At 40.9% G+C, this 25,119-nt stretch overlaps 2 protein-coding genes across 2 annotated transcripts; one reads left to right on the top strand and one right to left on the bottom strand.

The window, feature by feature from the left end:
• Positions 1 to 292: 292 nt before the first annotated feature.
• On the bottom strand, positions 293 to 5,965 carry cisd2 (CDGSH iron sulfur domain 2). The gene is made up of 3 exons (XM_048234800.1): positions 5,801 to 5,965; positions 2,164 to 2,378; positions 293 to 1,953 (listed from the first exon to the last, which is right to left on the bottom strand). Exons 1-3 carry the CDS (start codon positions 5,901 to 5,903, stop codon positions 1,864 to 1,866), a joined length of 408 nt encoding a protein of 135 aa, XP_048090757.1. The 5' UTR covers positions 5,904 to 5,965; the 3' UTR covers positions 293 to 1,863.
• A 2,632-nt stretch (positions 5,966 to 8,597) lies between these two features.
• Positions 8,598 to 23,462, top strand: suclg1 (succinate-CoA ligase GDP/ADP-forming subunit alph). Its single transcript, XM_048264879.1, has 9 exons — positions 8,598 to 8,701; positions 9,892 to 9,992; positions 12,662 to 12,778; positions 13,316 to 13,528; positions 13,932 to 13,989; positions 14,960 to 15,043; positions 15,352 to 15,503; positions 19,348 to 19,536; positions 23,010 to 23,462. Exons 1-9 carry the CDS (start codon positions 8,668 to 8,670, stop codon positions 23,034 to 23,036), a joined length of 975 nt encoding a protein of 324 aa, XP_048120836.1. The 5' UTR covers positions 8,598 to 8,667; the 3' UTR covers positions 23,037 to 23,462.
• The last annotated feature ends 1,657 nt before the right edge of the window (positions 23,463 to 25,119 follow it).

Below are 25,119 nucleotides of genomic sequence, written 5' to 3' on the forward strand. Positions count from 1 at the left end.
GAATTTGCATGCACACAAGGAAGAACTCCATATCCACAGGTTACAAAGGTAATCCCCCTCCTGTCTTCCTCATTTGAAAGCACATTTGCAATGTCAAATATTCTGAAAATGCAAATGATATGTAAAGATAACCTTGCTTAGAAGGTTACATTGTAGGTGGCTTGGTTATTATTTAAGATGCAGAGAAAATATTTGCCTGTATGCCAGAAAGAATAGGAAATTACATAGGATATTTGTGAATGGCGTTTGTTTCTGTCCATGTTCCAGAAATGAGCATTGTCTGAAACCTTAATTAAAAAAGCAAATATTTATACAATCTTTGATTTTTACAAAAGTATTGAGCACATCTGATCTACATAGTATCATAACCATAGGAAATGCATTCACCTAGCTAGAGAGTGACAAAATATTTAAGTTATTTAAGGCATTCTAGAAACTTACAGCTATTACTGAAGAGATGGGTGCTTGCAATATGAGTTGAATCCTCACTCCTAACACAAAAACAACAATAGAAGAAAATGGGGAACAAACTGTATAATGGGATTTGAAGTTGTCGGTGGTACTTTCCTTGGTTGTAGTTAAACATGGAATGCGCAAAATTGGTAAATGACTGTGATCATTTAAAAAAAATAATTACATTAAGGCTTTAGATGTAAGATTACTTGATTTCTTATGAGAACATTCTGAGAAAACCATACACAGTTCACAATAACTTAACACGATGTGGATTGAAAGAAGACACACTATGTAAATTGCAGAGGCCACATTTGTGAGAATGGTCCCTAACATGCTGGAAGTAACTGGGTTTGTCAGTAGCCTAGATCATAGATATGAGAAAGCTAGATACCGCATTAGGCTCCAGAACGTACGTAAGTAGCTCAGCCATCATGGTGGGGTCAACCATCACTAGAGGCCAATAGAGAAACAGGTGTAATATCTATGGCCTACATAATCTTGGAGACCTCTGTTCATTTAAAAAAAAAAAAAGCGAGAAAAATGAAGGGAAAAAAGAACTACTGATGGGTGCGATCATGGTGGCGCTTAGGACCCAGGAACTGAAGTGATCAGTCATTTAGACTTTCAAGTAGGACTGAATATCTTGATTGTATCACTGAATTAATTCATTGACTATACATTTATGATTTTCAATTATTGTTTTCTTTTCCCATGAAGTAATATTGCACATTGTAACTAAGGCATAACAGAATGACATACTTTCACAGAAATGTGTAAAAAGTTAAAAGGCACATGGAAATCACACATCAAGAGGACAGATCTATTTGGCCCACATATCTATTCTTAAACTGTTTAGAATAAGAAAGTGTCCCTTAACATTTAAACCCAAACACAATTGGCACTGTATGGGCTCTGTGCACTGACTCACTTGAAGTCGGCAAACCAGCTTCCTGTTTGTTGACTTGGCTGTCAACAAGCACCTGAAGATGAGTGCTTTAGTTGTACCAAAACGTAATATGCAATATGCATATACACATATGCAATGTACGCGAGTCAAATGTCTATGGGTGGCTCTAAGGAGCACTGCTGTGTGCCATTCTGCCTGGCTTCAAGTCGATATAGATTATACAATTTTTGCTTCCACCTTTTTCCTAAAAATGCCAGCCTACGTTCAGTGCCTGCACAAAATAAGGGGGGAAGGATTTTCAGCGAGCACACGTTTTCAGGTGCTTGCTGACAGCAACGTCAAAGAACAGGAAACTGGTTTGCCGACTTCAAATAAGCTAGTGCACAGAGCCCATTAAAAAGGACAATATATTTCACTAAATAACTATAAACCTTTGAAAAAAAATCTAGAGTCTGCATGAGAGAGATGAGCCTTTTCTCCCATGCAGCAAAAGCCAGGGATTATAGAATCTTTTTCTTCAGTACCAGTGGTCCCACGTTGTCGCCCGTCAGCTCATTGTGCTTTATGTGTGATCTGTCGCAAACAGGAAACTGAAACAGGAACAACAAGACCAGGCTATTAAATGCTGATAAGACTTTCATACACAACACATGCAGCATTACCATGCACCCTCGAGGCCATGCCTTACAGTTGTCTTTGTTCCCTAATTACCAGGGAACTTTACTTTTGACTTAAGTCAGTCTATTTTCATTCCTAACAAATAATGCATCTCTATATACTCTCTATACTATCTCACTCACTGTTTTGGACCGCCAACACCTGCAGTAACAAACATTTGTACTCTTCAAGTCCTCAATATCAATCTCATTGACCACTCGTGGGTTCTCCTTTTGGATTTTTAGGTTGATGATGCTGTCTTTCTGCTTCTTCTTCTTGGGAAGGAAGGGGCGGATGGTCAGGTAGCCCAAAAGGGCCAAAATGCCCAGGAGTGGCAGCAGTCGCAACCACTCAGAGACTAGAGGGAGGGAGAGGCAGGAGTCAGTCTTGTGTAAAGGGTACAGATGAAATCCTGAAACTTATGCTTTGATGCACTCTTAAAACGAATGTGTTGTAAACAACACAAGTTATGTTGTTTTTAAACACATCTCTATATCCAGATAGGGACAACACAAATTTTGTTGTTTTCAACACATTGCTTTTGTTATTTGTTTCAAGAGTGTACACCGTATGTGTTAAAACACACACACACACACACACACACAACTTCCATTGTTTTTAACACATCTTTATGTCCAGATAGGGGCAACACAGTTTGTAGAGTGTGTAGATTCAGGCCAACATAATGCTACCCCGAGAGGGCTAAATGCTATACCTGGAGTGAAAAGTGCATTTGCAGTGTCAGACTGAGAGTCCGTTTTTTTTTCTTACAGCATGCACCCAAGATGGATAGCTGATTAGAATGTTTGGCTGGCTTGAAAGCTATTTCACTCGTCTCTGAATCAGTATAAATGTAGGCCTACCCTACATTTCAAAATTATGTGGTGGTCTAAAATGTCATTTAAAGATGTGGAAATTTTACTCCTAACAAAGGGAAAAATTATATGAGATCTCTCACTCTTAAAGCGATGGTTCGGAGTAATTTCACCCTAGGGTCCTTTGCACTATGACCCCGAGCCTTGGTCGAACCCTGGTCGAGTAGCGCTGTCAGAAACTAATGAGTTTCTGCAGTCGTAATGGTACCAACTTTTATCTCGTAAATTAATACGAAACTTTTACGGGCTTTTCCCAAATCACAGAAGTAACGTCGGCGCAGCGGTAGATAGTAGCATCCATCAGGCAAGTGTTATTTAAAGGAGAATTCCGGTGTGATATTGACCTAGTGTGTTGAAACATGACACCGAGTGTGAACGTATGTCTCATAGCCCAGTGTTTCTCAAACTTTTTCAGACCAAGGACCACTTAACCAATAAATAGAAACCTCACGGACCACCTAGCTAAAAAATAAAAAACAGTAGACCTACTTCAACAGTATATTACACAATAGACATACTCACTCAGTCAGAGGAATATGATTTAAACTGGCGTAGCTTACACAGTGTTGCAGAACTGTTTGGATTTACATACAAGTTGGTTCAATATTGCAAACAACTCATCTATATTATATTTTACCACGTCTGCCCGCGGACCACTTGGGATAGCTTCCGGACCACACTTTGAGAAACACTGTCATAGCCCATCTCGGCTTGTCCCCTGCACTCCAAAATCTGGCGCTAGTTAGCAGATGCTACCAACAGCTTTTTCAATGGTGGTGCTTCGGCATCGGGCTAGCAATGAAAATAAATCACTGTTTTACACCATTTACGAGGCTCAATGTATCTCCACACTTCATTGGTAGACTTCCGAGGGCCCTGACATGTAAAACGAGACATTGAGAACTTTGAAAAAGCACTGGTAGTTTACTTACAAGACGATTTATACAGACAGTATCTTCACAAAGTTTAGCGTTTGCAGCCATCTTGAATTTAGTCACGATAAGTCGAGCGACGAGTAAGAATGAACAGGTATGATAAGGGATCAGATTCCAAAAATAATTCTGTGGAAATGGAAGAAACTGGAATCCATGCTACTGGAAGAAACTGGAATCCATGCATTTCCACAGAATTATTTTTGGAATCTGATCCCTTATCATACCTGTTCATTCTTACTCGCCACCGAATTTATTTGTGACTAAATTTAAGATGGCTGCAAACGCTAAACTTCGTGGAAGATACTGTCTGTATAAATCGTCTTGTAAGTAAACTACCAGTGCTTTTTCAAAGTTCTCAATGTCTCGCTTTTAAATATCAGGGCCCCTCGGAAGTCTACCAATGAAGTGTGGAGATACATTGAGCCTCAAAAATGGTGTAAAACAGTGATTTATTTGCATGGTTAGCCCGATGTCAAGCACCACCACATTGAAAAAGCTGTTGGTAGCATCGGCTAACTAGCGCCAGATTTTGGAGTGCAGGGGACAAGATGGGCTATGAGACATACGTTCACACTCGGTATCATGTTTCAACACACTTTAGGTCAATATCACACCGGAATTCTCCTTTAAATAAACTCCTGGTGTATTTACAAACTTTTCAATGATCATCGTTTTATGAGTAAAGTACATAGTTGTGCTACTGTAGACGTTTCGTACCACTCAGGGCATTATTAGTGGGGTAATTTACGAGATAAAAGTTGGTACCATTACGACTGCAGAAACTCATTAGTTTCTGACAGCGCTACTCGACCAGGGATCGACCAAGGGAAAACAGGTTCTGGGAGGGTGTTTGGCTCGGGGTCATGGTGCAAAGGACCCTAGGGTGAAATTGCCATCGCTTTAAGATCTCAAAAATGCTCTTTTTCAATCTAGGTCTATTCTTATAGCCTACATTTTCTCCTAAGGAGGTTTAGGAGAAAATAGTTATATATCTCAGTAAGTGCTATTTATTTCTTATGAGATAAAATACATTTTCAAGACAATACATGTTCCTCTGGGTAATTATTGATAGGGCAGATCTAACTCAAACATACAATAAATAGACAACAGCTCAAAATGCAAATGCCTAGACACTAAAAGCATTGAAAAGCACAGAATCTTTAACCTGGCTAGTCTTCTCCTCAGGCAACACTTTGACTCTTACCCATGCAAAACACTCCCACAGCTCTTACAGGCACTGCACTAATTAGTACAGAGGCACGCTATGGTATAGCCTAGTCTGTGTTATACACCACCTCAGGGAGGGGTGTAAGGATTTTTAAACCACAATTTGGTACATTATCCACAAAGGTATGTTTGTAATGTAATCCCTGCTCCAACCTGTGATATGACATATGGGGCCATTCTCACAATTTAAGTGGAATAACATTAACTAGGTTCTTGCCTGTATCTAAGTTTAGTTGGCCTAGGACAGGCAACCACAGGCAACCACAACCAGCTAAATTATTACACTAATAGACCTAACAACACATATATATATATATATATATATATATATTTCGCTTCCACACACTGGCTACTAGCCAATGGAAGTGGACAGCAACGGTGATGCCGTCTGACGCGCGAAACTGTAACCTTGCAAAAAGTCACAGAACTGTCCTTGTCCTCGAGACAGCTGCAGCCTGCATCCGACCTGGGTAGCTTTCTGCCTTGTCTGGGAAGATTTTGAAAGTTTGATCAACTTTTTTTTTTCACTCCCCTTAATTTTAAACGTATTGATTTCGAACGATTTACTCATGGGGAGGGGACCTGTGTGCAAGATGAGTGCACAAAGAAAAGAATGTATGAATAAGCCACATTACAATACCAAAACGTAGGCTAGCTGTTAAGTATCAGAGCAAGCAGGCAGACAAGGCTATCTAGGATATTGTCCCCAATGGCATGTTGAACATAGAAAAGTATTTGCTTACCTGTTAATCTAGCAAAATCCCCTATTGTCTCTGGTAGCGGCAATTTTTTGAGGTAGAGTGGAAGTTGGATTTTGATGATCCTAGAAATAGTTTCTAACACCATCTTGAATGAAGAGATTGAAGTAACACGAAGTTGGCTATTTCCTGAGGTACTACGTCATTACGTTTTCTTCTGACAACGAACACTAGCCTTTGAGCCATATCCCATAAGTGAAAGTGTTGACCGACGTACTTGTTACAGTGAATATGAAACGGTTTACGTACCGGTACGCAGGAAAATTGGACCAATGAAAGAGCACAGAGCTGGGGGAATATGATTGGCTATTGTAATGAGAAGTTGAAAACGAGTTGGGGTGAAGGCACATGTTACGAAAAGTTATACATTTAGCAGTGCGTTTTACAAAAATAAACCTTAACAGCAGGCAGTTGTAAACTAACACAAAGAAATCCCAACAGCAGGCTGGTGCGCTTTTGTTAACTAATTTGCGTACATTTTCCACGACTGTTTTCTGAGCAGGCTGCGCCCATTGCAAGAACAAAACACTTTAAAGTAGCTCATATTCTGTTTATTTGTTGTGTAATACACAACCCAATGGCAGCAGCATGAACGAACATTGTGGAAATCTAGTACAGATAGCCTATATTTTCTGTAGGATATGAATATCACGCCATCTTCTGGTGGAAAAAAACTGACCAAACAGATAGGTGGGCAAAGCATTGTAATACAGACAGAATTATAAAATGTTTACTAATTTAACCCTCCTGTTGTGTTCCATTGTGTAATGTGACCGATTGAAAATTATTTTCTCTCAAAAATATTGTTAACTTATTCTGACTACCATGAGGATTTGACTTTGTTAACACAGGTCATCTGAACACACAAAACAAATTTTATTTGTATAACAATTTGAGTGTTTTGTTTAACTTTAGAACACCCATGTGACCGGCCATTAGAAATGTATGGGTGAGAAAATGGTCAGTGTATAAAATTGGCACAAACTGGTCCAGGCACAAACGTATTGATGGACTGTATATGTGCTTCTGTAGCCTAGAAATCTAGACGCACCCTAGCGGCGGCAAATTAATTTGCTCAGCCTGTACGTCTAGTATCAAACCATAGGGATTTCTGTTGGCTGACGCTGTGGACGTCATCCAATCACAGCGCTCTATTTTGTTAGAGAGTCTTAAGGCGGGCTTAACAGGATGACGACAGTCCTGCGACGGTGAACAACAAGGAAGGTGGCTATGGCGAACAAAGAGCGGTTGTTTGAATCGGCGTTGGCGTCAACTTTGGAGGAGTTGGTGCTTTTCTTTGAAAGTTGAGCAACACAATGCACTTAAGTCATACCTTTCAAAGAAGGATGTATTTGCCGTTTTGCCGACCGGATACGGATATGGTCGTAGCGCTGGCCTATTGCATGCCTAGGCAGTTTGAAAGACAATTCTCTGCCCGCCCCTTGGATTAAGTGAGGTGAATGGCTCGATTCCAGACTACATTTCAATGATATAGGATGGCCCGCCAGGCTAGTGCTTCTGTAGCCTACCATTAAAACACACACACAAACACATACCTTCGCTCCCCCTCTTTGCTTTTCCCCAATAGAATCTTCCCTTTTCTGACTGGCAGAGCTCAAGTCAGTGAGGCTTGCAGGCCATAGCAAATGGAAGTACAAAGCTGGTTATATCCAATAGAACACAAGTTGATGCAAAAATCTATCACAACATTAGATGATAATATGTGTGCTACTATGGATTTATAACAAGTCATAATGCAGCGGTCATTTTTGACCGGGAACACACAACTAAACATAAAATGAACACAACAGGAGGGTTAAAAAGTCAATATTAATGAAAAAAACATTTGGTTAAATGAGAAAATTATACAAGAGTAACCCCCTGACAGATTCTGAGATTCTCAGAATCTTGATCCATTTAAGATCCATCGAGTGAAAATAACTAGACCCAAACAAGACAGAACACCACTGTGTCTCAAAAGTTCACCCTCACCAAGAGACTCAAGCACGGGGATTTCCATAATTTTGGCTGGAGGTTGAATGAGCTGTGGGGGGCTATTTCAGATTTGGGTCTCTAGGACACTCTCAGTCGTGGGCCTATCTCAGGGGACCGCAATTAATTCCCTACTTATGAACTTCATTCTGCGGTGCTGGGAAGAAAGAACAAATCAAGGCTAATAACCATCAAACAAATCCTCAACAGTCGTTTGAAGATGTGTTCATGATGATGTCCCTGCTGACAGTGCTCGGCTGACTCAGTGGTGGTGTACCGACCACCTTGGCTTCCCACAAAAGTGGGAATAGCACCCAACTCAAACACTTGAGCTGTGAAGGAGCTTGGGTGTGTCTTTAATTCTCAAGAATTTGGCACATTGTGTGCCTCAAAGTGGAGCTATGAGAATGCAGCTTTTAAATTGATTCTGCTGAGGAGTCATGGACTACAGGTTACTTTTATTATGGTGACATAGTGTATAGTCATTTACCGGTTTACCACCAGGTTCATAATATCAGAGCCCAAGACATTCTCTGATAATATATCATAATCCAGACCTTCCCATATAGAGTGTGGAACTGACCACCATAGCATCAACCCTAAAATGATTAGGGCCTAAGACTACATGTACCAGCATTCCTTGATGTGGCCAGTAATGTGTCAAGTTTTAATATTTCATAGTATCAGTGACTGAACATAATCATTGCAAAATCAATACTATTTGTATTACAAATATTTTATGTAACATATTTGTATTAGACAAAAATATATATAAATATAAAACAGGCATGTGTACAGTCAGCTATTTCGTTTGACGTTAAGGTCCATCTCTGTCCTGTGTCATTGGTGAATGACCGAAGATGTCTCACTGCAGGTTGTTTGCCCGGTTGCTCTGTAAGTTGATAAAGTTTGTTTAACAGTTCATTTGAGTTATACAGCTTTGACCAGTTATTTGATGTTGATAACAGTTTGTACGTTTTTTTATAGCTTTGCTTCACTAAAATACATTGGTTGCAGCAGCTTTAGCTAGCTAGCTAGCTTGACAGCAAGCAAGCTCCATTGCTTTTAGCCTGCGAGCTAGTTAGCAAGCTACCTCGAGCTTTCCTATCTGTTTCGATGCTACAGAAAATAATTTAACTTTGATATATTCTCTTCAATTTGCTCTCATATGGCGTGTGTTTGAAGTAATAAGTTAAGTAGCTAACTGGGGTTTTAATGGTGTTTGACCGCATTTGGGGGGCGGTAGCTACATATGGCAAGCTAACGTTAACTTAGTAGCAGCTAGCTGCAGAAACACTAACGTTATGATATCTGATACTCAATGATAGATAGCTGGGTCAGCCAATTTATCATTGTAAACGCATCGAACATTGCGTTTGTCATTGCAGTGACATGTTCTTCTATCTTGATATCAGAATCCTTTGGTAAAATGGTTGACGTGATGGCTAGCTATGTAGCTTGTGTTATAGGTAGCGTTAACGTCAAGTTAATGCACATATCTTCCAATAATTAAGTGAACGTACAACTTAACATAACATTAAAGTTACTGTCAACGTTACAATGTGACAATGCATTTTATTTCCCCGATGAGGAAACCCTTAGCCACGAGACTCATATGCTAGATAGTTCTGCTTTATTGCAAACTGTCATTTTCCCGTTTCTTCCCTAATGAATAACGAATAACATTACGCCAGACGTTTGTTTTATGATTGCAAAATGTACAGGTATGTTGCATAGCAGTTTTATCAAGCAGTGTATTAAAAAAAACTCTTAAAAGGATCTCAGACTTCTGCGCACTCCATTGTAGAGTATCAACTCACAAGTAGCTGACATTATCTAAGGTTGTTTCATAAGTAGTGAGTAAGAGTAAACTAGTATTCAGTAGTGAGAGAACTGTCTTTGGTGGTCAGAGTCCACCTGCTCAGTGGGAGGTTCATCCCTAGGGCTTAACATAGGCACACTATATTGAACCCTTGTTGATACACAGTTGACTATGACCAGAGTCATCTCTGAAGTTTATGTTTGCACTCTTCATGCATAGAGCAGTCCCACAAGGTCTAACTTAATTCTGCCTCTGTTCTCAGTGCAGCAGGCAGGAGTCAGACACTGTTATACTGCTTCCAGGAAGCATCTTTACATTGACAAAAACACCAAGGTCATTTGCCAAGGCTTCACTGGGAAGCAGGTAGGTATTTTGTTTTTCCCGTGTCGTTCACTAATCACTGTCCATTCATGCAATTTTTAAGCAAGTCCTGACTGTTGCTAACTGCACTGTGTTAATGCTTCAGTGCATGTTCATCATTGGCTAATGCATAATTTGCGTCTTGCTTCACTTGTAGCATATGGTAGCTTTTTTCTGTGTTTCCATTCATTCACAATGCACGTTTTGACCATTTGATTTGCGGGTTGGTGGAGGGCACAGTGCAACTAAGATGTATACCATTGCCATCCCACCACGGAATAGTTTTGCAGTTGAGCGTGGAAAGAAGACATAAATTGGCAGCTTTTTTGTTGTGTAAATCTATTGCAGAAACATGGATGAAGATGCCAATTATTTGTCCTTATCCATGGGGAAGAATCAACAAGCTTGGCTCTCTGACTTTTCTAAAATAATTTTTTAATAAACTGTTACAATGATTGTATAGAGCTGAGAAACAATGCAAGTGTCTCTTGCACTAATCGATTTTCAGCACTGGTTTGTGAATCAAATCATCCTTAATCTTCACTGTCTTATAAGCCATGTAGTGCAAGGAGAACATGCTATGTTAGCAGAGTACTACTTTGTAAATCTATTGTGTGGAGAGCATTTGGGTAGTTGGGCAGAGGAGATGTAATAAAAAAAGTACTGGAGCATGATGGCCTTTCCTCTCCTGCCTGCAGGTTGTTGTAACATGGTGTTCATTGATCAAGGCACTTAACTGTTGACCCCATCTGGTTATCAGCGGTGTTTCAGAACCAAGCTTTAGTAATTTAGCTTTAGTAACCAAACCGTGAGGTTAAACGTTAACTTCTAGGCTTTATCAGGCTTGTAAGAACATATCTGCCCTTTGCGTGGATGCAGAGATCACCATGTGCAATTGTGATATTTTGTGAATTCATAACCCTGCATGTAGTGTTGAAGTCCTAGTTAGTAAACTGTCCTCGTGCCAATGTTACACATGCATAGCAGTATTGTGTTAGACTGAAGAGAAGGCTTATCCCACAATGATTTGAAGATTATCTATTCTTCACATACCTGTACTTACTCATTCATATCAGGCTTTCAACATTGCTTGTTTAGACTACAGCTGTGTTGTCATAGGCAACAGTTACGCCTACTGCCACTGCTCTTGTGCTTTTCATTTTCATGTAGTTGATGATGGTAGCTGGTTATGTAATAACACTCACTGTAGAGATTCACACTATAGATTTTAGTAATCTAGGCGATTGATAAAATTATACAGGGAAAATAATGTCTCGACCACCAGTTTATTGTACTTTGTACACCTTCTCTATGTGTTTTCCAGAGGCAAAATAAGGGGGTGTTTGTGTGTTTATATGAGCATCTTGTATATCAAGTCAAGTCAAGCTTATTTATATAGCGCATTTCATACACAGAGGTCATTCAATGTGCTTTACATAAACAGAACCAAACAATAATAACAAATAAAAGCATAGAAGGGCAATATAGTCAAAGGAAAGGTAAAGATCATAATAAAAAGAAAACATAAAACACAAGGTAAAATCATTTAAAAATTAAGAATAATTAGTAAGCAAAAACAAAGGCAAAAGTAGTAAAAAAAAGTAATAAACGACAAGGTAGAATAATTATCAAGGCAGATTCAGAATTTGTAACTCGGCACAGTTAGCAGAAAGCATCTGAGAACAGTTTGGTCTTAAGTCTAGATTTTAAACTGGCTACAGTTGGGGCCTTTTTGATGTCATCCGAAAGTTGGTTCCACAGCTGAGCGCATAGCAGCTAAAAAGCTGCTTCACCATGTTTAGTTCTAACTGTAGGTTTTACTAGCAGGTTTTTCACCTGGGACCTGAGAGGACGAGAAGGTGTGTACTGCTGAAGCATGTCTGACAAGTATTTAGGTCCTGCTCCATTTACTCATTTATAAACAAGCAATAGTGCTTTAAAGTCAATTCTGTGACTTACTGGAAGCCAGTGCAAGGACTTAAGAATTGGAGTAATGTGGTCAGTTCTTTTAGTTTTTGTTAGAATCCTAGCTGCTGCATTTTGTATCACCTGAAGCTGTTTAATAGTCTTTTTAGGAAGGCCTGTGAACAGTCCATTGCAGTAATCAACCCTGCTGGAGATAAATGCATGAACGAGTTTTTCTAAGTCATGTTTTGACATCAGCCCTCTGAGTTTGGCAATATTTTTGAGGTGGTAAAAAGCTGATTTAGTTATCGCTTTCATGTGGCTGTCAATTAATACACCAAGATTTTTAACAGTATCCTTTTGCCTTCAACCCTTTTGTGTCAAGGAGAGTGGCAACCCTAAGTCTTTCCTCCTTTTTACCAAATATAATTACTTCAGTTTTTTCTTTGTTCAGCTGAAGAAAATTTTGAGACATCCAGATGTTGATTTGTTCTATACACTGACACATAGATTCAAGAGGACCATAGTCGTTTGGTGATAGAGCTAAGTAAATTTGTCATTTCAAATGACAATTGTCATTTTTGTTGTCAAATGACACCATTTTTGTTGTCAAATGACACCCTTTTTTTCTTTAGCGGCTGCATGCTCATTTTGTTCCCTTCATAATCACTCTTTCACCCTTCTTCTGTTGTTGTCACACAAATGCCATGTGCTCTGTTCTTTCCCTTCTGTTTCTCACTGCCTTATGCTTGCCTCTGTTTTTCTAGGGGACCTTCCACAGCCAACAATCCCTGGACTATGGCTCACAGTTAGTGGGAGGTGTTTCTCCAGGCAAAGGGGGCAAGACCCACCTTGGCGTGCCTGTCTTTAACTCTGTGAAGGAGGTAAGGGCTTGATCTGCCATCTTGCTTCTCTCCCTTCGTGTCGGCTACTTTTGAGAGTGCGTTATGTGGCAGCTGTCCTGTCTGTCTCACCGTAAAGGTCACATAAGAAAAGTCTCTCAAAGACAGCTATTCCGGGCAAGTGGTTTGCTGAACAGCTGAGGCCCAGTCCTTACAACAGTTTACATTAGCATTGGCCTATAATTTGCCTGAGCTAGTGTGGTCACAAAACCTCTGGTTTGTTATTTGGTTATGAATAAGCTCAAGGGTTTGGAATTTGCACCCATGGGCCTCATTCAACTTATTGATTTCTAACCAAATCATTAATGCAAAGAAACAAAAAGCATGCAGGTCCTTTTCATGGAAATTTATTTTAAATGACAATGGAAATTTGCAATGTCATTACATGAAGTGTTCATATACAGTTTGGAAGTGGATACCTTATATTTCACCAAATACATTATATTAGGTATGATAAATGGAGTGTTTGCTCATATACAAGCTGCTTGATGCCCTTGCCTTGTCTCTCTCGTCTGTCAGGCAAAAGCTGCCACTGGAGCCCATGCATCAGTGATCTACGTCCCTCCGCCCTTTGCGGCGGCCGCCATCATGGAGGCTATTGATGCCGAGGTGCCTCTGGTGGTATGCATCACAGAGGGGATCCCCCAGCAGGACATGGTGAAGGTGAAGCACAAGCTGCTCCGCCAGGGCATCACCCGACTCATCGGCCCCAACTGCCCAGGGGTCATCAACGTAAGACCCCCACATCCCAAATGTCTTCACTCACAGCGGTGACCTCAGCACTTCCACTTGGTCAGTTGATTTACTCTAGGGCCTTAAAGTCAGGTGTTTGTTTCAAGCAGTTGTGAACAGGTCAGGCTCACAAGAGTTCTAATCTGGTTACTGAGGTAAAAAAAAAGGCCATGTTTTTGTGATGGGAAAGATGGCGGTTTTCAGTTAGAATGAAATTCTAACTCCGTAACTTGTTGGGTGTCGAGTCATTAGTATGCGGCTGCATAGACAGACATCCAAGTGTACAGTGAAGGTGAAGTACTAGTGCTAATAAAACATTTGAATGAAATACTCTGGTTTCTTTAAGTAATTCCCATGTCCAGAGCTTCACAAGTCCTTTCTGTTTGTCAATTTACCTTGACAGCCTGGAGAATGCAAGATTGGAATCATGCCAGGCCACATTCACAAGAAAGGGAGGATTGGTAAGCGTTGTTGATGATGTTTTGCTTTTTTGTTTTGTTTTTAAGGTTCAGGGTTCCATCATGCACCAGTCTTCTTCTTTGAGAGAGAGGAGAGTTTGGCTCATTTAACTCCAGTAGGGGTGCACTTAAAACCATAACAGTGACCTCTGAAGATGAATGTAGATAATAGGGTTGAGAGAGCATGTGGTTCCTGTGGCTTTATCCATTCAAACCTGCCTAAGAACCAACAACCTTTCTGCTACCTTTCCAGTTTGCAACAAATTACACTAGTCAGAATGACCACGATAGTCCTGAATATTAATTAATTAGGGCTGTCAATCGATTAAAAATTTTAATCAAATTAATTACATTTGTTAATTACAAATTAATCTAAATTAACCGCATATATAATTTTTCCTGTGACAGTATTTGAAATATTTAAATTCAAATCGAATCATTGAATAATCAGCATTAGTTCTATTAAAGTTCAAAAACTCTTTTATTATTATTTTCACTGTTCAAATAATGGCCATAATAATCTGTGATATGACCTAATATGCTGAGAAAATAAATTCAAAAGTGTTTCGGGAAGAAGTTTTTTTTTCACTACAAGGCATTTCAGGCCGCAGATATAACCTAGGGGACACAACGAAAATAAATTAACACTCCCCTCAATGTCAACACTATTTCTTTGCATTGAACTCCAGTGATATGCAAATTCCTTGCTGCAGACATTGCAGAGGACTTTATTTTAATCAACACTTTGATGTCTTTGAGGAGCAAGACAACGTTTACGTAAGCGTGCGTTTATAGCAGCACTGCATTTATTTGTGATGAGCAAAAACCGCTGATGGAAGAACAGCAGGTACATTACAGAAATGTACTCATAAGATTTTTGTATCAGGGAAATATATTAATGTCTAATTTATTCACCATTGAGTGATATTTGTCAGTGAGTTAATGTGTTAATTTTTTTGTCTGTCTTCTGCAGGTATCGTCTCCAGGTCTGGCACCCTCACATATGAAGCAGTGCATCAGACCACGCAGGTCGGCCTGGGACAGTCGCTCTGTATTGGTATGGGAGCATGCTTTTTAAGTCGTTCTGGTGTAGCTTCATTTGTTTATGCCTTACACAAGGAATGGGAATAACAGTCAACAAAGACTAACTCTCCTCTCACTCTCTCACTCTCTCTCTCTCTGTCTCTCTGTCTCTCTGTCTCTCTGTCTCTCTGTGTCTCTGTCTCTGTCTCTCTGTCTCTCTGTCTCTCTCTCTCTCTCTCTCTCTCTCTCTCTCTCTCTCTCTCTCTCTCTCTCTCTCTCTCTCTCTCTCTCTCTCTCTGTCTCTGTCTCTGTCTCTGTCTCTGTCTCTGTCTCTGGTGTCAGGTATCGGAGGTGACCCTTTCAATGGCACTAACTTCATTGACTGCTTGGAGGTGTTCCTGAGCGACCCAAAGACAGAAGGGATCATCTTGATTGGAGAGATCGGAGGGAACGCAGAGGAGAATGCTGCTGAGTACCTTAAACAACATAACTCCGTAAGGGTCACACCCAGCCTAGTCTTATAGCATATTTATGCAATATTCTTGTGGTATATATTTGTATGTATTTATTTTTATTATTATTGTTCTTTTATTTATTTATTTATTTATTTATTTATTTATTTATTTATTTATGCATGCTCACTTCATATGAATAACTCTTACTAGTAGGAACAATCTAGCATGGCTGAAATGCAAAATTGCAAATCACCTATGTGAACTGCTTTAGTTGAGCAGAATGCTGAGTGCTCATTTACTCCCCTCCAGCTCTGTGATGACCTCCATGATTTACAATCTCAACCTATTCCATCTCTTTAGGCTGCCCCTGCCTCATCCATAATCAAAACTAATATGGAGATTGGACTTCAGACTGGCTGCTCTTTATTTTAGTTCTCCCTACTCAGTACGATTCCCTGAGCTCTCCCTCTTTCCCTGACCTCTCAACAGAGGCAGGCGGACAGTCACAGCTCATCGGCGCTGACTAGCACAGGGCCAGGTGGGCCTCGGGAGCAGTGAGGTCAAGTTTCGCTTCACGGGGTTAGCAGTCTGCACGGAGGGAGAGCCATATTTGACTGGAGGGAGTTCTGGACTGCTGCAGGGTTCAAAGTGCAGACTCCTCCTGTGCCTTTGGGTTACAGACTGCTGCAGAAATCCAGATGAGCGGAGCCAATGGGAACCACAGGAATTATTGAAATATTTAGACAGTAGAGAGCAGACCTGCTTTTTCTGTGTTTCCACGTTTTTCTTTTTTAAACATAGGTCTCTGTTTCTCGAGGTCACGGAGTACTGTCGATACAAAACAACCCGAAAACAATCTGTTTTACCTAGCTCAAGTTGCTGTAGCCAACGGTTAGAGCTTCCAGGCAGCTACAGTACAGAGCTACACTCTGGGGTCATGTTCATGAACCCCTATGATCATGCCCCCAGAGTGTAGTGCTGTAGCAGCTTGAGCTAAGTAAAACTGATTTTTTTGGGTTTTTTTTTTGGTTTTTTTTGTCAGTACTCGTGATCTCAAGTAATGGAGATCTATGTGAAAAATCACCAGAATTCTCCTTTAATGCCTGGTCTCCTCAGGGAGAGTACCAAAGTATCGGCAACCTTTTTCAGTATGTTACTACTTTGAATTTCCAGCTGTACATATACCACTGTTTTTTTTTTTTCTTTGCCATTGATTTTTCAGGCCAATTTGAGCAGCGGTGAGCAGATTTACAGAGCTCTGTCGCCATTCCCCTCATTTTTTGGAGGGTTGGGCTCATGGGTGCTGAGACTGTCTAATCTCTAGGCCATTTGCTGAATGGTTGATTTCACCTCTTGCCGTTAGATACACACACACACCCACACACACTCAGTCACTCATTAACAAGGATGCGGCTGATTTCACACACACACGCACACACTCATTAACAAAGATGTGGTGAGGAGAAACTGATAACGATGTCTGACTTTTCGGCGCGATATGCGAAAGTCATCAGAGAACCTGTTTGAGGGTGCACCATTAGCCACAGTCTGGCTAGATGAGATTGACTTCTTGGGGTCTGACTGGTGACATTTTTAAATCCTGGCGTGTTATTCCAATTGCTAATGGAAGATAATGGAACTGTTCCCCAAGGAGGATTTTTAGACCGTTTTCTCTTAGCAATATGAGGCAATACTGGATCAATGAATGGTCATGCTACATTTTACATGTATTGAATTTTGCTTAGAAAGATTTATCTCTTGCCAGCTCGTGTTCACAACAGTATTGATGTACAGAGGCATAGGGGTCGGTCTGTGGGAATCTCTAGTGACGGCAGGGTTAAATGCTGTTTGCTAGGGGCAGGGCATCAGGCACTTCAGAGCTAACCATGTTAATAAGCAATGTAAACTTCCTAATTGCTGACAAGGTCAACAAACACCCAGGTTGTCAAGGGCCTCTTGCGAATATCTCAGGCGATGTTCAGCAAGTTCAGAGAATCTGGGATGTTTCACAGCAGTCCGCTTTCTTCCCTGGCCTTCCCACCCCACCACCTCACCTCTCTCTCTGTGTGAGCTAGTCAAGCCATCATGTGAACCATTTGCTGTGACCTGCTTACCACCCTACTCTAATCCCCTCAGATCTCCGCGTGCACAGGTTCACCTGTTCTCTCCCTCCCTCAGACCCAGTTCATCGCACTCCACACTTAACGTTTTGATACGCACTCAGACCTAAGAGCCTTCACTGCTTGTTGGCAGACTAATTAGCAAGGTGAAGGGCTTGAGGCCTAAACCAGCATGAAAACGCTCTGGGTCCCCGTTTAATCCTCTGGGTTTAAAGTGCCTGCCCCCCCTCTGCTCTTCTCCTCTCTTCTCCTTTCTTCACTCCCTTTCAGGTGCTCCTGGGTCGTTGCATTAAACCCTTTTAATTCATTTAGCTTAAATCCAGTGCTGTGCTGTCAAGCGCAGTGATTTTCTTTTCTTTTTCATGAGGAGGAGGCTGTGTAATTCAGGCAGAGGTGGCAGCAAAAAAAAAATAATAAAAAAAATGACGAGTCTGAACAAACTTAGAAGAAAAGCAGTGAAGCTGTGGTGTTACACAGGTCTGCAGCCAGGGGCCTGTAATTGTCTCACTGGTTGGTCTCTTAATCGTACAAGATTAACACTCCGCCTGCAGCCGTCTCCCCACTCTTCCACCCACCCCCCTCTGGTCCTGTACTCCGCTGGGTAAAGGTGTGGGCACAGCCGCCTGCCTTGCGTTGGTAATTAAAGTCACACAGCCCCGCCACTGACAATAAGAACAAAGAAAGGAATTATAAAGCTAATTTAACTCCTTTTATGTAGGGGGGGTAAGCCTCAGTGGGGAATGAAAATTAATTGCCTAATTACGCTCCGACCTGTTTAGGTAGCTTTAAGCATTGGCTTCGCAGTGGGGCGGTTCATTTATCAAAGCGCAAGTGTGCTGGAATCCGGCACAGAAGCTGTGCTGGTTACCACGGCGTTGTCTCCCCTCAGAGAAAAGGCTTTAAGTGGAAGAATGATCCAGGTGCAGGGGTCTCTTCCAAGCACGCCGTTTTTCTTCTGTTCCTATTGAGTAGTTGCTGTGTTTTGGCTTGGCTTTAGCTTGGAGATGATGGAAAACAGCTGTGTCTGAAGTTTAAATCACAGATTCTTTTATGCATGTTTACATTTTTTTTTTTTTTTTTTTTTTTAAGTTTTGTTTATTGTTGCCTGAAAAGAGGAATACACAAAGTTTTGTTATCATCGCTCACTTTCTCTCTCCTGTCTTCAAGAACCAATAATATTTGCTCTTTTGAGATGGTTGATTGAGTGGTTTTAACGGACTGAAATTAAGTCCTGCGGGTCCCTCCCATCTCTGGCTCTTGTCTAAAAGCCTGGGCCAAACTGCACGTCATCCCTGTGTCTCATGCTGATGATGATCTTCCTAGAGATGAAGTATTAGCTTTCACACGAAACCGGATCCGCACGCCATAGCACTTCCATCCATCAATGTGCGGCAGAAACGGCCAGGCAGCTAATCACCCTAGACATGACTAATTACCTCCACTCCAGTGAGATTGTATTAAAACACTATCCTGGGCTGTTATCAGCTCCCACCCACATACTCTATTAAACGCTCCTGCCGTGGCTTTCCCATTCACATTAGTGTATGTGGTTGTATGTATAATATATATATATATATATATATATATATATATTCTCTTCTAAGTTCACTTCCTGCCTTTTTCCATGGAGATGTTAAGAGCTGCATTGTGTGTGCTGTGCTGTGCACTGTACAATTAAGGCTGGCCTTGGATGAACTCCTTTGGCTCAGCTTTTTTGTGTCTGTTACTACTCCTCTCTCATTCTTGCACGTCTCTTTCAACAGGGTGCTAAGGCCAAGCCCGTGGTGTCCTTCATTGCTGGGCTTACTGCACCGCCAGGCAGGAGAATGGGTCACGCCGGAGCCATTATTGCTGGGGGCAAGGGTGGGGCCAAAGAGAAGATCTCAGCGCTGCAGTCCGCTGGAGTGGTTGTCAGCATGTCACCTGCTCAGCTGGGAAGCACTATGTTCAAGGTATGACTACTGCATCATCTTGGAGTTGTAGTCATTTCGTTTCTCTCTCTCTCTCTCGCTCGCTCGCTCCTTTTGAATAAGAAACTTGATAATGTATCAGATAAAAGAAGAAAAACAAAACATGGCACGGATAACAACTTTTCATTCCCACTTACTCTTCCACCATGGTTAAGTCACAGGTGCGGATTACCAAAGGGACCAAACCGCCGCGAGACATGTAAAACATATCTCATCTCCGTTAAACTGGCTATCATAGCTATCTGGCTCTTGCCTCAGGAGCCATCCCAGAATCCTCAGTCCTTTCTTATGAACGCTTCTTTAAAGGAGAATTCCGGTGTGATATTAACCTAAAGTGTGTTGAAACATGTTACCGAGTGTGAACGTATGTCTCATAGCTCATTTCGGCTTGTCCCCTGCACTCAGAAATCTGGAGCTAGTTAGCCGATGCTACAAACAGTTTTTCGATGGGGATGCCTCGGGCATCGGCCTAGCCATGCAAATAAATCACTGTTTTACACCATTTACGAGGCTCAAAGTAGCTCCATACTTCATTGGTAGACTTCCGAGGGCATTGACATTTAAAACGAGACATTGAGAACTTAGAAAAAGCACTGGTAGTTTACTGACAAGACGATTTTTACAGACAGTATCTTCACAGAGTTTAGCGTTTGCAGCCATCTTGAATTCGAGAAGCAAGATTGAAGTCGAGTGACTAGTATGAATGAACAGGTATGATAAGGGATCAGATTCCAAAAATAATTCTGTGGAAATGCATGGATTCCAGTTGCTGCTACTGAAAGAAACTGGAATCCATGTATAACATAAAATGAGACATGTACATATGAAATGACAATGATTAGGCTTCTTACAGTAATTTTCTGTGTATTAGCCGCATTGTGTATAAGCTGCAGGACAGTGTTTTATGCAAGTTAAAAGAAACAAAACCATTAATGCCATATTAACTGTGTATTAACCTAAGAAATTTGCAAATCAATGTATGAACCGTGGCTAATAGTTGGGAAATTACGCTTCAACAACAGCACACAACTGTAGCCCTTTACCTGTGAGAGAGAAAGCACTGGTCATGGTAGTATTGCCTTAAGGTACTGCCACGCTGCCACTGCCACAGTGGTAATGGCAGCAGGTATGAATGAAGACGGCACCTAGACAAAGGTGCCTTGTAGCAGTGTTCTATTATGCGTTGTCATGGCCCGAGGGTTTTTTAACAAGATGTATAAAAAGTGGAAGCGCATTAGGCCCATTCATCAGTGCATTCATTATAGGCAGGAGAGCGAGCGCTCCTCTTCCCTTCCCATCCACACAGCTTTTTCCTCCTCCCCGCAATCATTGCCAGTAATGATGAAAAACGCTCTTCCTGCTGGTTCATTTTGCAGCCCATTGTGTTCATATATCTCTGTTAATCTCAGTGGCCGATTTAATCAGCCTGTGTGTGTGTGTGTTAGTGATGGGCAAATGACGCTTTGGTGAACCAACAGCAGTGTGAAGCTAGCAACACTAATGAAAAAATCCAATATGGCTGCCACATGTAGATTTTTCAACATAAAAGCCCTTACCCAAACCAGTATATGTAACCAAAAATATTGGTTTGCTAAGGACTTTTATGTTGAAAAATGTATGTGTGGCTTTTCAGCTAGTGTCGCTAGGTTCACACTGCTGTGGTTCACCAAAGCTTCATTTGCCCATCACTAGTGTGTGTGTGTGTGTAAAAAAAAGCATTGAAGAGTACAGCTGTCTAGAAAGGGCAATGGGAGGCCAGTCTGTGTGGATCAGGTCTAAGTAGCTTCTGCCATTTCTCACTGGCATTTTATTCCCACATTTGGGTCACCAGTGGTGACCAAAAGTGTTTCTGACACAGATGCCCATGTGTCAGGGTTCCCAAAGGTCATGGAATTTCTGGAATATCATGGTATTTTAAAAAAGTCATGGACTTTTCAAACACATGGAAAGTCAGAGGATTTTGTATAATTTGTTGGTCATGAAATGTGATACATAGTGTCTTTAAATTTATCAAGGTATTTGTGAAAAGCAATATTTCCCATGTGGATTTTTTTTAGTAATGCATTATTTCATGATCATACCTGACTTTTATTAGCACCCATATATCATCCTCTTGCATGCATATATATATGTGTGTGTGTTGTGCAAGTTAAGGACTGTAAATGTGACTGTAAAATAGTGTCTAAAGCTCACAAATGGATGGTTTCATGATGCTGTGGCTGTTTTTTTGTCTGCTCTGAACAGAAGATGGCAGCCTGTTTTTTTTGTAGGTCATGGAAAATAGGTTTTCAGTTAGTGAAAGGCAGGGGAAAGTAAGGGAATTAGATATTTTGACTTACAGTGGGAATGCTGCATACAGCCCTCCACTGATCCTGAGGTTTGAGAATCTAGAGCTTCAGATAAATGCAGGCATACATCTCAATGCCTCACCCTAATGCTTAAACAAAGACTAGAGACACAGAGGGAATCTGAACAAAAAGTGGACACAGTGTGAGCTTGAGCAGTGTGACTTCAATGTGTGGAACTGAAGGGCATCTCAAGCACTTTGGAACATTGATCCAGACATCAGACATCTGAGGAATTGCAGTTGAGTCCTACCTGCATCAGAGGGTAGTAGTTCTTATCATGCCCACTAGATGGCACCCCAGAATTAGCAATAGAGCTGCAGAACTGGCTGCTCTTGAGCTTGCGCCCGTTCCCTAGACCTTAATGCATAGCATTAGCCGTGATTAATTCTTTCCCTGAAAATACACAATTACGCTCTATTCAGATTTATTTCATTTTCTTCTCAACAATACATCTGATTGCGGCTCTTGCGTAAATTAATTGTGCAAATGACTGGCTGCCGTTTCTGTTCCCTTTTGTTCTGATGCTATTCTGATGAACTGTTGGCTAGATTTTTAAATGTCATGTCAGTACCAAGCAATTTGATGTGGACCTGCAGAGATGTTATGAAATCAACATTTTTTTTTTTTATTTATTTATTTATTTATTTTTTTTATTTGTGGTAGTGCAGGTCGAGAGGGAGAGATTTTGTTTGACCAGAGCTATTTGAATGGTTGATGTAGATAAATAATCACATAAACTTATACTGCAGTGGAAAGCCCATTAATCACTCACCCTGTGAATAGCTGTGGCCGTTGCTACTGTAATGAGATGGTACTTGAGTAACATTTTCACTTTTTGACCAAATGTTATATGATGGGGCTTGTAAATTAGCTCACATTATGTTGTCTGATGGCGTTCAGTTGTCCAAACAGCTCCGAACGATTTCGTTTAATTAATGGTTAGATCATTTGAATGACAGGGGAAAGATAGTTGATGTTGGCGCTCTAAATACAGAACCTAAATGCATCAGTAGCATGTTCACATGGCCATTTTTTTGTTACCTGTCTGTGGTAGCTGTTCTACCTCTGAATGTTCCTGATTATTTTCTCTGCACCATCTTTGTACAGGAGTTTGAGAAGAGAAAGATGCTTTAAGAAGTCCAGTGACGTCTGAGAAAGAGGCCTCTGAAGATAACGACATTAACTGCCATCTGTCATCCCAGAGATGTGCGCTTACGAAATATGTAATATTCCCAGCCTCCAATACAATCCACATTTCACAGTGTCTCAACTATGTTTCTGAGATCATTTTTCAGTCTTGTATCTAACCTCAGAGGAAATAAATATAAAGTCAAAATACATTGATTGTGTTCATTAAACTATGACCAGCACCTATATAGTAAACAGTAAATATATGTAGAGCATTTTTATCCACAACATTAATGTGAATTATACAGTGCTTTATAAAATGTAGAGTCACACTGCTGACCAGCTGCACTGCATTGCATTGTTTCCATCCAGTGTCACAGGTCCTCCATTATGAACTGCAATTGTCCTGAAATACAGATTCTTTTGTTCCAAGCGCTTGTTGTAGCATTTTTCATCTTGTACACACACTCACCCTATCCACCTTGGCATAGATCTGCTCACGAACAGCCCTGAGGCAGCCCACACACTCTAGCTCCGTCTGAAACGAGCCAGCGCTCACTCGGTTAGAGTCCAGAGAAATTGATCAAACGACATAGAAGACTAAGATTGCTATGATTTCCCCCCCCATCAAAATGGTCAAGATTGCTAGTGGAAGTACTTTAAAGCTGCATAAAGGGGCTGGGGGTTTAAAACCCGCCAAGCTATTTTAAGATGACGATTTCACATTGAGCAATGAAGGATTTCTTACAGACTGCAGTGTTCCATCCCAGAACACAGAACTAGGGACCCTGTCCTGGGTGGCTAGTAGGAATGATTAGATTGGATATGTCCTTTACATGTAGTGGCTACATTTTACATTCTGGCAGTGTTAAGGTGGCTGTATTACCAGTAGTCTTTTTGTAGGTCTGAAGTATATCTTGCTCTAGCTATATATTAATGGTCCTGGGAGGCTGCCTTTTTTCCTTTTTTTTTGAGATCTCAAGATGACCTTTATGATCCAGGATGTGGGGATATGCGAAAAGTGTGTTTGAAACAGTTACGTAGGAGTCATTGCAAAGAATACATCCTCGTTGCATTCCTCCCCAGGGGTGTATTAGTGTGGCACCAGCTCTGTTCCTCAGCAACAGTAGAATGTCAGCTACTGTTGCTTCACGTGACTGCAGTTGAAGCTGGTAGAGTGAGCCAGGGCTCTCTCTCTGCTCTCTCTGCAGCTGTTGTTGTCTGAAGGTGCAGTATCCAGTTAATTGTTAGTGCTGTAAATTACGACTGGGGCAAGAAGCCTTAAGGATATGCACCTCAGTTCTGTGAGAAATCAAACTATGAGAGAATTTACCACTACGGGGAATCAAGTGAAACAGTTGATGCAAATAAACTGCAGCAAAATGGGAGGGAAAATCTTAAATGCTGGAGTTGTGAAGGGAAAATGAAACCCTAGAGGAGTGAGAAGCATAAAAAAGGCAAGGTCCCTGAAAAAGGCAGCACTCCTAACAAACGTAAACTCAGGTGCAGAAAAGAAGCTGTGATCGAAGCTAATGGTGTCTTCTGGTCAAAGGTGATTTACTGTGTCTGTCCTATTGTGCGGAGTTTGCATATCACCCACTGTGGGCTTTTAGAGTGATTTGCATATTCAGCTGTACAGGTTTTATTAATAACTGCACTTATTTAGAAATGAGATGTGAGAATTTCTTTTCCTTCCCAGTGTAATTGCGGAGTACCAACCCCTCGGCCATCCCTCCTGTAGTGTTCCAACAATGAATATAAATGCTAATATGTCTTTATATAGAGCTAATGTGCACTCCCTGATTCCATGTTCTAATGATATGATACGCCTTCCTATTGAATGCCCTGCAAAGTTTAAATAGGTATTGTGTCTATGCTTTTGAGTTGGCTTGTTAAAGGTACAGGCATAGAGTTGCACAAAATCCATCTTTCCGACAACACAGTTATGAATGCCCACAATAAATGACCTCTCTTAGTCTATGTGGCTCAACCACTCAGCAATCATAAGGATTTTAGACAACTTCTGTGAAAAATAATTGATAGTGGATAGTATGAATGGAAGATTTATTCAATTTATTATTATTTCATG

This window comes from Alosa alosa, chromosome 1, assembly GCF_017589495.1.
Source record: "Alosa alosa isolate M-15738 ecotype Scorff River chromosome 1, AALO_Geno_1.1, whole genome shotgun sequence".
NCBI classification, from domain to species: Eukaryota; Metazoa; Chordata; class Actinopteri; order Clupeiformes; family Clupeidae; genus Alosa; species Alosa alosa.